This window comes from Melanaphis sacchari, unplaced genomic scaffold, assembly GCF_002803265.2.
Source record: "Melanaphis sacchari strain LSU unplaced genomic scaffold, SCAv2.0 Contig15_pilon_pilon, whole genome shotgun sequence".
Lineage (NCBI taxonomy): Eukaryota > Metazoa > Arthropoda > Insecta > Hemiptera > Aphididae > Melanaphis > Melanaphis sacchari.
This window is the reverse complement of record NW_020270722.1, coordinates 494,753-510,210: the sequence shown is the minus strand read 5'-3', so window position 1 is coordinate 510,210 and position 15,458 is coordinate 494,753. Positions and strand designations below refer to the sequence as shown.

Below are 15,458 nucleotides of genomic sequence, written 5' to 3'. Positions count from 1 at the left end.
GATTATATAAATCTAATATACTCATTATTTTTGTAATATTTTGTAATTATTTTATTTGAAAATCATATATTTTAAATTTATATAATTATATAATTCATTGAAAGAAAACATCAAAAGTAACTAAGCTGAAAAGTTTCTATTAGTTAACGATTATGAAAATAATATATTAGTTTTTTTTAACAAGAACTAATTTGAAGTTCTTAAGTCATGTTGACACAATATTTGCTGATGAAACTTTCAAAAGTTGTCATAAGTTATTTACACAATTTTTCACGATTCACAATTTATCAAATGGAAATTACATACCATTAGTTTTTTTTTTTTTTTTTTTATTAATTGACAAAAATGTAGAAACTTACAAGAAAGCATTTCTTCATATAAATTCAGAATATATAAAAAATAATATTAAATTTTTACCGAAAATATTATTTTCTGATTTCGAAAAAGCAATTCACTCGGCAGTATTATTTGTTTGGCCATCAGTCGAATTAAAATGATGTCAGTTTCATTTAGCCTAGATTTGGTGGAGAAAATTTCAAGCTCTAAGTTTGAGAGTTTGAGTAAGATAAACTCAGGAATAAGTTATTACCAAAAAATATTTTTTGGCTTCCCTTTTTTAAAACCTGAAGATGTAGAAAACTGTTTTACCAGTAATATAGTATTAATTTTACCACAAAATAAAAAAGTAGAAACCTTTACATATTATATTTAAAATACATAATATATAACCCCCGATTGTGACGGTATGCCACTTTTGTAAAATATACAAAACTTTTGATTTATTTAAGTCTCTATGATTGTGCACTTTTTCAATTATATCACAGAAATTTAATTTTTATCTAGAAATACCAACAAGTCATCGAACAACTATTGCATTCCAAAAAAAAAAAAAAGTGAGTGTGCTTATGACCGCACGACTGAAGTGAAACTTCTTTCGCTCTATCTATATGTATATATATGAATGTGTGTGTGCAATATATACATGTATGCACATATACATATATTAATTTCCTACAAATATTTACATTTATTTTATGTTTTCATTAGTAAATTAATATTTTTGCATTGATCTTTTATTTTTTTTCATTGTTTTATTCGTTATTTTCATTATTGGGTACATCAGTAATTACTGTGGTTGATTGTAAAACCGAGACAATAGGCTTATGATACGAGAAATACGATACATATATTTTAGAATTAAAATTAGACAGAAATCTAGAAAAAACTACATCGATTGTTGTTAAGTATATAAGTATACACATTTTCATTTCCCAGCTGTAAGAGAAAGAAAGAAAAATGTGCGCGCGCACTGCTGACGCTTGCCTATATCCCCCACCAATTACCGTTCGCCTCGCCTGATCACACTTTTCGTAACGCGTTCGTCAGCTTACTCCCCAAGCCAAGCGCGCGTAAAGAAGTTTCACTTCAATAACTAATTGTGTATACTTATAGTACAATAATATTTGTTTCTCTATAATATACATGAAATATGCTATTAGTATTATTTTGAAAATGTACCTAATAAAGTATAACTGTGTACCAAAAATCGATCAAAAGTACTTACTTCATTATGCAAAGTTAAAACTTGTAAGCCTAGTATTTCCTGAGCCTCGGGTTATATCATATTTTAAATACCATTTTATAATTTATTAAAGGTATTGCATTCAAATTAAATACTTAAATACGCTAATAATGTTTTATTCTATAAGTATCGACTAAAAACTACTTTTTTTGTAATACTTCCGTGAAAATACATTTTAGTAGTTGGATATTGTAAACGAATCGATTTATAATATAATACTGAAGATAATTTATTTGATGCAAATTAAACAAAATTGTAATATAAATATTTATAATTTTTTATGTGTAAAATAAACTATGCAATATGAATACACTATGATATACTATGACATCAATCAATTTGTTAATTGCGTAATGAGAGCGGTGCCTTTAAGGATCCAATAGCTCTCAGGAAAATCAGTCGGCAACAAAACAGCAATTACAAAATTAGTGCTATGTCCGGTGGTTGAAAGAACCCCAGCTCTAGCTGCAGTTTTATACAGAGGACAATTGTACCTCAAACTATGTTCGTCCAAATTGGTAGTTGGCACTAGCCGTATAACGGGCAGCGAAGGATATAGGTCACCTTGAATAATCAAAAATAATACATAAACATTGTGTAAGTGTATAGCGCTATTAAGGTTTTGTAACGATATACGCATTCTGATAATATATCATTATTTATTTTATTACCTTTAGATTTAGGAAAATTAATATAACAGTATCTTTGCAGCTGTATAAACACAAATTATTTAGTACATATTATAACAATGATGACACATGACACCACACACACACACACACACACACATATACAAATTCGATTACCGGCAAAGACGGCATATCAACATCTATAAACATCGATACGATAATCAACACTACGCACAGTCGCTCACCCAACAGCATTCCAAAAATTGTACCGTTTTTCTATGCATTTGTTTTATAAGTGAAATAAATTTAACTAATTATAATTATATCTTTCGATCGTCGAATACATTATTTCAACATACTTTTTTTTCTTTTGGTCTTCAATATCTACCAAGTAAAGTCGTGCAAAATACAGCTTTGGATCACAAGTTCTTTGGAAAGTAAGTGAAGAATATTTATAGTAAATATTCTCCGTACATTACTCCACTGGAAAAGAAAAACTCGCAAAACTCGCCTCCTACCTATCCTCTATAAGATATCTCACGAAGTGGTGAGTTTAAGATACATGACAAAAGAATACAACATTTAAATATAATCTCATGCAGGTATACTAATAATTCTGAAACATAACTTCACTGTCTCTTTTTGATCAACTCTCTATTAATTATACATACCGTAGATATTTATCTTATTTTTAACTCATTACAGTTTTTATACTTTATTTTTGATCATTAAATTAAATTATTACCGGGAATGGGATCAACCAGACGACTGGTAGTGGAGTCTATACGCCCGGCGTCCAGGTATAGACCATGTACATAAACGCCATCATCCAGTTTCTTTAGGCCTTTGTAAGCTTCGTTGTCTTCTTTCGCGGTAGCTGCATGCACGGCGGCAATTTCTTCTTGTACCAAAATGGTTCGGGTAAGCTCAAAATCAACTTTCAAACTGTCAATGGGTATGGCATATTTTCTAGCATGTCTCTGCAGACATCCAGTCATAAAACCTTGTGGAAAATATAAACCTGATATCCAGTAAGAAGGAGGACTACCAAACTTCATCCAGATCTAAGATATTATGTAGTTTTTAAATTTACATTATTCCATATAATAATTATTTGCAGATATCACTTACATAGATAAAATCTAGTCTAAGTGCCAAGTCTTTAACCCAGCTACCCAAAGCTTTCAACGAGGGGTATGCTTTATTCAGCCACATATTAGGTACCTGTATTATTTTTAAGAAATTATTATATGTTAGACACATATTTAAAATTATTGAAAAATCTATAGGTTCTATAAATATAATACCATATTGCTCATGAATGATATGTAAACGCCTTCCAATTCTGCAGACATAACCACGAGCCCCTTTATCGCCTTACGTAAATCATTTAATGAATTTTGTATGATATCAAGTAATTTATTAAAACGTTCGATTTCCTGTGACAGTACAGTGGATAATGAAGGCAATCTTCCTTTATCGTCTGTATTCATTATTGTGGAATGAGCTTCACCAAAGTCTATTAAATTCACAAGTTTTTCGGAAATATCAATGGCCATTTCCATAACGATTTCATCATCTGATTTACCAACAGTGCCTGTTAATGATTTTGGATATGCTTCAATGATTGTCATTAATGTTTCTTGTGTTTCTTTAGTCTGATAAATGGAATAATTACATATTAATAAACACAAATATCTTAATATGTATATCATAACAATATGTAAAAATAAAAATATTTTTGTTGTATTTTAAAATCTAATTTATAATGGTACTTGATACGCAATGTTCGCATTTTCATGCATTCCAAATATTTCCGGTTCTTCGACTATCGGTAACTTATCTATAAATAACTGATAATCATTAATGGTGGTGCATTTTACTGTTTCTGGACAAAAGTAAATACCAGACTCGGAGTATTTATAGTCTGAAAAATATAATGTAGGCGTATACCAATTTATAGATCTTAGTAAATAATAAAACCTTATACGACATAACATCATACGCATTACCTGGTTCAAGAGTGTGAGGACCAAAGAAATTCAAAAGTACGGTTTTCAACGTTATTTGATCCCAAGAGTCAGTAACTCTGCCACCATAGTTTATCTCACCAGTAATGTACTGTAAAGCATCCCACGGTATTTCTTTTGCATTTAAGCAATACATATGCAACAATAACATGGCACATTCGCGGTCACTATCAGTAAACGAATATGCAATGTTCCAACCAAGCGACCCGAATTTCTTTCTTTCCAATATGATAGCGTGGAAAAAACACAGTCCAAATACCATTTTCCGCCAATCGGAACTGAATGCTACCATGTAATTGATTATATGATTAAATTATAAATTTTATTTGAAATAAAAATATCAAAATTTACCATTATTTTCGAAAAAATCGATATTTATGTCTGTAAATGATCTTTTCATATTTGCCCTTAAGCCTTTTGGTGGTTCGTTTGTAACTTTCAATGCATTTTGTAGGACAAATGTAGGAAAACTTTTTGATGGCATCGAACTTAAGAACAGCCTAAACTCAGAATTAATATTTAATGGATTTTCGATTAGATTTTGAACTAAATTTTCCATATGTAGCATCCACGATGATGCTAAATGACAGTTCTGAAAATTAAATTTAAAACATGACGTGCTTATTTATTATTTTATTATTAAATGTTAATAATATTTATATTTATTTTTCTATTATTACTTGCAAAAATATCCAATGACCTTCTCTTTGGCCATTTTTTATAAGTTTTTCTGCGATAGGACCTTGTCCCTGACCCAAAGATATTGCACGTAACTTATCTATCATTCCAAATTCCATAGCAAACTTTTGAAATGCTACGAATGGATCTGAACCCGGACTAAGAATGAAAATCAAAGGTATAGTCGAAGATGTATCATTATATAATAAGTGAAGTGAAACTCCTGGACTTTCAATAAATGCTTTTCCGAGTTCAGTGCTAACGTAATTAGTAATTGCGAAAATCAATTTTTTCTTCTTTAAATGCTTTAATGATCATAAGTTTTTCAAATGAATTTAATTTTGAGTTCCAGTTTATTTCAATGTCATTATTTTCATGATCTAAATGAATATCTTGAATAAAATTTCCTAGTGTGATTTTTATTGGTCTCGTGCAGTTTTCAGGAAGATGTTTAAATATCGAAAATACTTCAGACATATAATTAACAGATTTCCACATGTCTTCTGTCAATGCAAACACTGCTGGTTTAATTGTCATTTTTCTTTTTAATTTTCCTATGGGTCCACGCAACAAAAAGTTCCATTGGGTATTTGTAATTTTTCCTGCTTGTAGATTTATGCTTACACTGACCAAAAAAACTAAATATTAATTTGTGGCGTTCGAACAGGCCTCTAGAAACAGTTGTATAAACAGCCTTGGTAATATCTTCGATCATAGTGGGCATTTTAACATCTATTCTTATTTTTTTGTCACTGTTTTTAATCACATTGCAAAATATCTAAAATTAAGTAATGATGTTTTCAGATTAAATACAACATACGTTCTATTATAACTTACAGAACTAAAATAATTTAAAGAAAATTGGTACATAGTATCAATTTCAGACAGCTGAGCTACTACAAAATAAAGGCATGATCCTCGATTAGCTACTGCTCGATAACGCTCACGCGCGATACTGATGTTTTGTTCTGTTTCTTCTGCATCAATTAAACGCCCGGCGATGATAATAGATGTTTCCTGAAAATAAAATTATAAAAATAAGAATTTTTACGATACATGAATATTTAAAAATATTTATTTAATCCTACTTTGCTGTTATTAAGTGTTTGTATGAGTTCTTCATCGTCCAATATATTTCCTTTTGACATATTGAGCATTCTCAATGTTTTGTCTTCCATTTCTTTCAATAAATTATTGTCATCGTTTATATTCACAATTGTTTCGGTCCGCTTTTCTTCCAAATCAGGCATTTCTAATCGCACAACGTCTCTAGAAAAACGAATATTAAAAATAATTTAAAGATATCAATGTTAATAAATATTTATAGTGTTATTTACACTAATAACTGATCTTCCAAGCCCGAAAGTGTTACAGTGAAATTTACTAACGTAACTTGTATACATATGTCTGGTAAATAATGTGGATTAGACATTTTGGTTGTCATGTAGAATCTGAACTGTTCATCATATTCTATATCAGTATTACCAATACGCATTAACAACCGTCCACCCTATGATAATAATTTATTAATTAGACAAAACTCGGGTAGTTATTAAATTAAGTAAGATACTCGTCTAAATGTTATGTTCTCCAATATAGGTCTCAATGTAGGATCAATGTTTTCTTCGAGACCTTCGATCAAAACAGTGTATCCCAACCTGATCGCATCAATGATTGCGTTCATGATATCTGAATCCGTTCCTTTGCACGTTCTTAACGAATTGTCCATTTCCAAGGCCTTGATCCATTTATTTGCCTGTTCTTGAGGATCTATCATCAGTGGCCATCGACTTGCTCTGGTCACGATTATTGCACTGTCCGTTGACACCAAATCCCTAGGGAGGCCACACATATTCCATGAGCGTAACTCAAATGAATCGATTAGTACAGAGCTCAGCGAATAGTTTGTAGAATGTTGTATTTCATATAGAGTCAATTGTCGTAGCCAAGAATGGGTTATATCCTTACGATACTCGTCTGTAAAAGGTCCTAAATAGTTAACACACCCGGCTGCTATTATAGTATCACCGGTTACAGTCAACAGACGCTGGGCAAGGATCTAAATAGAACATAAACATTAAATTTGAATTAAAATACATTAGGTAACGCAAAGAATGTAACAAACTACTTGTATATTATTTTCCCATCTTAATTGTTCATCGCTTAATGCTTCAACTAGCAAATCAGATCTGTTTAATCGCGATTGTGTTTTACCTATGTTTAATTCAAGTTTGTTTTTTTCAGAAACACTCTGATCATAAGTATCTTCAAGTTTTTTTAGACGCGCTTGGACGTCAGATAACATTTTTTGCTTTGCTTTTAGTTCTGTTAATACAATATTAAGTTCATCTTCAGCTTCTTGTTGTCTAAAGTCATAAAAATGAAAATATTGTTGTTAAAATAACAACATGTTATTTCAAAGGTTTATGTGTTATTGTATATCAAAAATTGATTATAATAATAAAAATGTTTGAATTACTATATGACATAATATGACAAGTCAATAAATGCAGATAGAATAGATATCTTATCATATTTATATTATTATAATTTTCATTTTTTATTTAATAAATAGTTTAAGAGAAATTATTTCAAATGCTTTTCAATTGTATTATCAATTATTGAGTTTTAAATTATCTCTTTTATGGTACTTATTAAAACTAAAAAAAAAAAAATATTATATAAATGCTTAAATTGATTTTGAAATTTAAAAATTAAAAATGTTTAAATAGAATGTTAAAAATTAAATTAATATTTAGTAAATAATGATTTAATAATAACAATAATAATTCTAAAAAATTAAAAAACCACTTTGCAAATATAATTAAACAATATAATTACTTACTTCTTTCTTTTCGGTTCGACTATTTTAAATATTAGATAATAACTGTACACAGCCCGAACCCATTTACACATTGATCGAGCCACTGAAGATTGTACTGCTACTTTTTTTTCATTAAAATCTGGATTATCTATGTAAGGCTTTAATTGATTAATCATCTTGTCAGAAATGTTATCTGTATCATATTCTTGTAAAGTTTTTAGGAAATTGCTATCCCCTAATACTAATTTAGCTGAAGCCCAATCAGTTCTAATCAAAAATACGTAAATATAATAAGAATATACTTCCCACTTATTATATAACTATTTATCAATTACTTTTTCTTCAACAATAGACATACAGCTTCCATAACGGTTTGAACAAGTTTAGGAGGTTTATTAAATACTCTAAGTTCATTTATATCTTTCTTGTTTAGAGATTCTAAAGCTGCTTTCGCAGCTTTCATTTCTGGCATAGCTAAAGCTAAATCTTTTTGTGCATCTTCAGCAATTGCTTGTGCAGCATCAGCTTTTATTTTGACTGCTGATTCTTCCAAAAGAACTACTTCTCGTATTGTATCAACGCCAGCTTTTTCTATTGTTAGATTGTTCATTAATTTTAATGTAGCTTCGTTTTTTTCAAATAATTCTGGTTCCATAGCTTTTAATTTTATTTTCATTTGTCCAACCATGTTGAAGGTTTCGTACAATTTTCCTAGTCCTTTTGAAATACGGTCAGATTCACTTTTGATTTTATTGGTTTGAAACTCATGCATTCTTAAATACAATTTTAAGAAATCCAAGTAACTTTTTGGTGTCACGTAATAGTATCTTCTCATTTGGTCATAGAATTTTTTTGTCGCTTCACTAACTGATTCATGCATACTGTTACAAATATTTGTTAGATTGCCAATTAAATTTAAATTTCCAGATTGTGAAAACTTTCCTAAGCTGTTATATGCTACAGATAAAAGAGCTTCTTTCGGCCAGTCATCAAACCAATCTATAGTCGAGTTATTTACCAATGAAGGAAACAAACGACATCTTCGTCTAAATGCATCACCAATTGGGCTCATACATATTACGAGATGTAATTTTGAGCGTACTCGCTGTATGAAGTATCTGTATATTGCCTCTCGGTTCTCACTACTGATTCCTGATTCTGTGGCTGATAGTCGACATGCAATAATGACCTTCTCCAGATCATCGTGTTTAAACAGATTTGGTACTTCCCCTGAATAAATTGATAAATTATAAAATATGTATTGCTAACTCATAATAAATTTTAACAGCAAATATAAATAATTTACCTGAGTTTAAAATATTATTTATATCTTCTAAAAATACTTCTTGTACAATTTGATTATCTGTGAATAAAAACGTCGTGTCTTCGAATTTGGCACCAGCTAAATAATAAAGATTAACTAAATCTTCGTGGAAAGTAGTATAGTCATACGATTTCGTTAACTCTATTTGAAAACATCTAAACATATAACACGAAATATTTTGAAATTTAATATAATATTCATCTTGTTTTTTACGCTTTTATTGTATAATTCCTACTTGTAATCATTAAGATGTGATGCCAATTTAGTTAATGATTGTTTCCCCATACCACTAACTCCAACAAGTAAAGCATTCCCTCTTTCTGATCTCAATATCCTCGCTATACGTGATATGTGTTCGATGGCATCCATAAAAAATATGATTTTCATGTCTTTATTATAAATCATATTAAAATCCATTAAATTTTCAGTTAACGCTTTTTTTAATTTAATGATATCAGTTATTTCTTCGTAAATTCGATTTTCTTTAGTATTTGAGTTCATGAAATCGCCAAATATTAACATAGGAGGTTGTGTTAGATTTATGTCAGATTTAGAAAATTCTAACACATTTTTATCGAAATAGTTTATGCACACTTTTTGAAGAAGATTGTAAAAATATGATCTGTCTTCTTGACAAACTAAACGATCATGGTATACACGTAATGTTTCATGATACCATAGTCTATAAGAAGAAAAAATAAAATTTATATGTTTATATATTAGTTACAATTACAATATACCTGAACAAATGTGTTCGATCTGGTATAGTAGCAAAATCCGCTTGCAATACTCCTTGTATGGTCTTCGATAAATCTCTAAGATTAAAGACATAATGTGACTTTGCAGGAGTAGGTAATAGATCATCTGAAATACGTGAATACACTTCGATACTAGCTTCTACTATTTCTGGACAAGAATTAGCTATGATTGGCGGAAATTCTTCAAAAAATCCGTCCAAAATGGATGTAAATATAGTTCTCATAGCATTTTCGCTTGTAGTTGGTATAAACAGCATAGAAAAATGTCTTGTGAATCTCGGAGTTAAGGGATTTCTACCTCCACCCGGAGGTGCACAAATAGTACATAATATTACATTTTCTATATATTTCCAATCTAACTTATCTCGATCATATATTCCACCAGAATCCAAAAGTTGTCTTAGTAATTCAATAGGTGGTTGAGCTCCATAAATTTCAGGTTTTGGCATGTTGACATCATCAATGAAAATCGCTAAACGCTTATTTCCTGGTGCACCAAAACGATTTCGTTTTTTCTTTATTAATTTTGATTCTAATATTTGTTGAGTCCTAAAACTACTAGTTTGTGCAGAAAAATTTATTATTCCGGTTATCCAATTATCTGTTGTTGCCAAATTCTGCATGACTAAATTTGCAACTGAAGTTTTTCCTACTCCTAGTATAATTTTACAATTATATTATTAATAGTATTATATATATTAGTATTAATAACAAGAGATATAATTTAGTCTAATTCAATACTCCTTTACCTGTGGTTCCAGTTAGCATTACTGGTTGGTTCATTTGCACTAATCTTTGCATTACATATGCATATCGAATACTATCTACTGTAGGTACTAGTAACTCAAAATAAGGTGTATTTGCGTTATATACAAATTTTGGAACAATGGAATCCCAATTTTCAAGTGTGTTATTTACTGTGTTTAGGTATACATCGAATAATTTCATTCCAGGTGAAATTAAAAATTCCGAATGGTTTTCAAATTGATTAAAAACTAAATTTTCGAATTTATTTTGAGAAGAATCTACTAAATTTGATCCTAATGACCACAAATACGAAAATATAAATGATTGCAAAATATAGTTTTGAATTTTGAATTTTTCTGTTTCTGTTTCTATATTAAAATTATCAGAGTCAGATAATAGAGATTCGATAATAGAACACATCATTGTCACTTTACTAATTTCAACCTAAAATAGAATTAAAATCTGTGTTTATTCTATATTCATTGAAGTTAAATTTTGGTAGAATTATACTTGTTTTATTGGAGCCAAACAATGCTTGTCAATAAATGAAAAACCTTCGTAAACATAGGTTTCGAATAGCGTCAATAGATATTTTTTTATTTCTATGTTATTTTGAATGGCATCATTTCTTAATCTATTTATCCATGAGTTTACATACGGCAACCATCCTAGTTCAGTTGCGTCTACGTAAACCATTCCACATCTACTAACAGTGGCGGGTGATGCTTGTGATAAGTCGCCCACTTCAAAAATCATTCTAACCTGAAAATTATGTAGTTCTGTTATTATAATGAATTATTTTAAAAGCCATAATCGATTATAGAATCTACCCAAGAGCTTAATTTAATTCGTTCTGAATTTGCTAAACATAAGAGTTTATTATCATCAAGTACGGTATTAAGGTTCTCGATCCATATTGCATCTACAGGGCCATCACACACCACCCATTGAAATATTTCTTTTGTTGTTTGAACTGTTTGTCTTATAAACTTTCCAAGTAATCCGTCCCTCCATTCCATTGTAAGGAGATTTACTTCACCGTAAAGTTCGCTCATAGTAATAGCTTTGGGATTTAATTGATATATTTTAACTGGTCTATAATATTGTTCTTCTATTTTATTATTGTAAAGCTCTGTTAATGTTTTACTAAGTATTTTTAAAACAGTGGTCTTTCCACCACCTGTCGAACCAACGGTCATGATACCATGTCGCACAATTATTGTCTCTAATAGCTGTATAACTTTTACATAAATACACTCTTCAATTTGATAGCCATTATTTTCCATTACATTTTTAGCTGTAGATAAGAACATTCCATAATCTTGTTCTGGTAATACAATCCCAGGAAATAGGTCATTTAATATACCCTAAATATTTAAATTATGTTATTATTATAATTATATTTTACACATTATGAATAATTCTAAGAGTACTTGAAATAGTATAGCATCATCTTTTAGGAATTTTGGTAAATTACTATCTCTCAGAGCTCTAATTAAAACTAAATTTTCATTAATGAAAGGATTTTGTCGTTTTAATGAACCAGCCATTACTAAAACGCTTTTTACAGCTCTTTAAAACATAACGATTTCATGATTATAGTTAATAATTTAAAAATATAATAAATAAGATTACCTCATTCCAAAGTCATAGTGATCCTGTATAGAAAGCTGTTCACTACATAATTTATACATTTTTACCATTTTTTGAGACAACATTTTTGACGACTCGAAACCTTCAGAATACAATATAACCTCAGCAATTAAACCATAGTCTGGTACCATCATTGCCATTGGTCTAAATAAAGCTTGTAAATTATCTGGTAATTCACTTCTTCCAGCATATCCTGGATTCATTGTTATGAATGCTGCACATGTTTTTATAAGTCTAATCTCCCGACCTTCAAACATGAACTTAGTGGCATTTATTAATTTTGCATTCATAATAGTGATTAACTGTTGTGCGATAACCGATAACACTTCAATTTCTATACGGTTAAATTCGTCAAAACAACACCATGCTCCCGATTGAGCCAATCCAGAGAAGAATTTACCCATCATCTGAAAAAAAAATTGTTAAATTTTTTCCTTCATAATTTATTTTTGCCCATATATTTTGTACTTTGTAATCTAAACCATCAGAGCAGTTAAATACAACACATTGTGTAGCCAATGCTTTTGCAAGATCTTTGGTTGTTTCGGTCTTTCCAGTACCCGCAGGTCCAGCTGGCGCTCCCCCTAAATTTAACTGAAGAGCACCCATCAAGCACAAATAGCATTTGTCAGTTAATGGTGTGATCACTAATCTAGGAGATGCACCCAAGTATTCAAATGCATATAGCCAACGAGCATTAGCCATATATGCAACACAACTATCCACAGTATCCCAATAATAACGAAACTGTTTTAACCATTCAAAATTTAAATCACTGTTAATTTTATGGACTACCATAGTTGATATTATATCTCTCGCATGAACATCAATTGTAATCAATGCACAGATTACAGAACGTTGAAGTGTAGTTAAATATCCTCGAACCATAGCTGCTAAATTATTTAGATCCTAAAATAATAGTTTATTTTTATTAGTATTAAAATATTATATTATAAGTTTGATTTATTGCCCAAGATACTTAATTTAAAACATTTTTGTTCAAATTTAACCAATTTTTCTTGTATATTAGATTTAAGTTTAAGAATTTTGTGGACATCACGACACCACATCATTTGAGATACCGCAATTATTAACTGAAAAAAAAAAATACAAATTAATTTTACTTAAATATTTACGTTAAATTATTTAAATTTCAACCTGAGCAGCGTGTGATAAAACCCATTTTTCTCTAGGAATCCTGTCATAATCTTCCATAGCTACGAACATAAACATCCGCAATGTATTTACCATCTCTTTTTCTACCCTCGTTAGCCAAAATTCAACGTTTCCAGCTGCTTTAACTTGTGATGAAAATTTAACGATTTCCCTTTCAGGAGATATCATGGCGATAATGTTAGTAGGTGAACTACCTTCTTTATCTGGAGTTAATGGTTTTCCTTCTTTATCATCATTTTTAAATTGTATTCTCCAAATAGCATCGAAACATTTATTCATGTGTGGCTGTACAGCTCTAGTATTTCGTGCTTGAGCAATTATTTCTATAAGCTCATCATTTGACAGGAAATAAAACCGTGGAAATACAACTCTCTTTGATTCTAAATATGCTTCTAAATACAACATGATTTGCTCTAATTGTTGATTATTTTTTATAAGAGTTTTCAAGAGATCAGTATCGGTACATATGCTTATAGCCAAAGGATTTTTTTCAGCTTTCAGCATTATAGCTTTCCATGAACTATTTACTTGACTAAATAATGCGGCTTCATTTGGAAGCTGTCTTTGTATGTCTGGAGCAGAAAATATCGATTCCAAATAAATCCAATTATTCTGGCACATTATCCATTCGTTCTACAGAGATGATTTTTTTCAAACAATTATATTAATCTTTTGTAGATATATAAAATAAAATTACTATATTACTTACTAGAACATCGTTCATAATATTCATAGAATTTATCCATTCTTCAACTCTTGATCTTATCATTACTACATGTTTTGATGAAATGAGAGTATTTAAATTTATATTTGCTTCTTCTAATGTTAACTGAACTTCTTCTAACGAACCAAGTATAAAAATATCGTGTGTATTTTTATAAGGAAGTACAATTAAATCTACTATTTTCCAAGAATCTTCAATTTTTTTCAATATTGCTTCTAAAGTTGCTTCAGAACTGGCTTGTCCAGAAACTTCCATTATTTCCGTACCGTAACTGAACACGTTTAATTCTTCAAGTATTTTAAGAGTAAGCGTCTGATTAGTTGGGAATTTTGTACCAAGTATCTGCTCAATCTTTATCCAATGATGGTTCTTAAGATTTGGATTTCTTAACATTGCTATGATTGACATTTTTGTTTTGAAAGACTGTACTTTTTCATTAATAAAATTTATTAGTTCGCATTCAGGAATATTTTTTGTAAATTGCACAATGTATTTTAAATTAAGCGCTAAAAACATATTCATTTGTTCTACATCTAAATTATGAAAATTATCTGTTTCCCAAGCAGACATTTTTTTTTTCCCATTCAACAATACTATCTCTAAGCAATATTCTGAGTCTCACAGCTTCACTCGTTTCTGTCAAAATATCAAACTTTGTCATTTCTACTCGGAAATAACGTTGATAAGATTTATACAAGTTCGATTCTTTTTGAAGTTCTACTAGTTGGTCACTAAGTAAAGATAATGTCTTTAATACATGTTCTGTATCTGAATTAATATCAATTAACCATGGCTCCTAAAAATAAAATTTTAAATAAAATAATTCATATGCAATTCAGATTATTATTACTTGAGCTTCATTATTTATTTGTTCTACTTCTTGAAGCATGTTTATTATTTGAGAATCAATTATTTTGATGAAATCTTCTACAAGATTATTTTGGTCATTGTAAATATCATCAAATACTATTTGTAAAGAAGTTAGTTCTTCTGAAAATTTCTAAAAATAACTATTAATGAGTTTTTTGAATAATTATTACAATTATGATAAAAATATAGTATAGTAATAAAAATTTACATCAGAATTGTCAGTATCCTCTTCAGCAACAGGTATTTCAAATTCTTCTGCTAATTCATAAAGTTCCTTAATATAATTTAATTCGACATTTAGTTCTTCCAACTGAAATAAAAAACATATGTTTTTTAACGTATTCTTTGAGTTTTTATAAGTAGATAATAAATTATTTAAATTCATACCCTTTTAGAATACGTTTGTAAAAACTTTTTATAATCTACATATTGTGCGGCGTTAGATGGAGTAGTATTAAGGTAT

At 29.5% G+C, this 15,458-nt stretch overlaps 1 protein-coding gene across 1 annotated transcript; it reads right to left on the bottom strand.

Annotated features, from left to right (window-relative positions):
• Nucleotides 1–1,916: 1,916 nt before the first annotated feature.
• On the bottom strand, nt 1,917–14,801 carry LOC112592201 (dynein heavy chain 6, axonemal-like). Its single transcript, XM_025336214.1, is given in 30 exon segments — nt 1,917–2,146; nt 2,957–3,275; nt 3,343–3,435; nt 3,519–3,869; nt 3,987–4,138; nt 4,224–4,526; nt 4,593–4,833; nt 4,922–5,209; nt 5,211–5,555; nt 5,557–5,697; nt 5,757–5,936; nt 6,008–6,188; nt 6,257–6,429; nt 6,490–6,978; nt 7,048–7,285; nt 7,765–8,010; nt 8,079–8,973; nt 9,050–9,222; nt 9,303–9,749; nt 9,808–10,480; nt 10,575–11,016; nt 11,083–11,334; nt 11,403–11,939; nt 12,006–12,144; nt 12,208–12,632; nt 12,694–13,136; nt 13,211–13,319; nt 13,384–14,034; nt 14,111–14,701; nt 14,703–14,801. Coding segments are annotated over 30 exon segments (9,831 nt in total). The 5' UTR covers nt 14,787–14,801.
• Between the last annotated feature and the right edge of the window lie 657 nt (nt 14,802–15,458).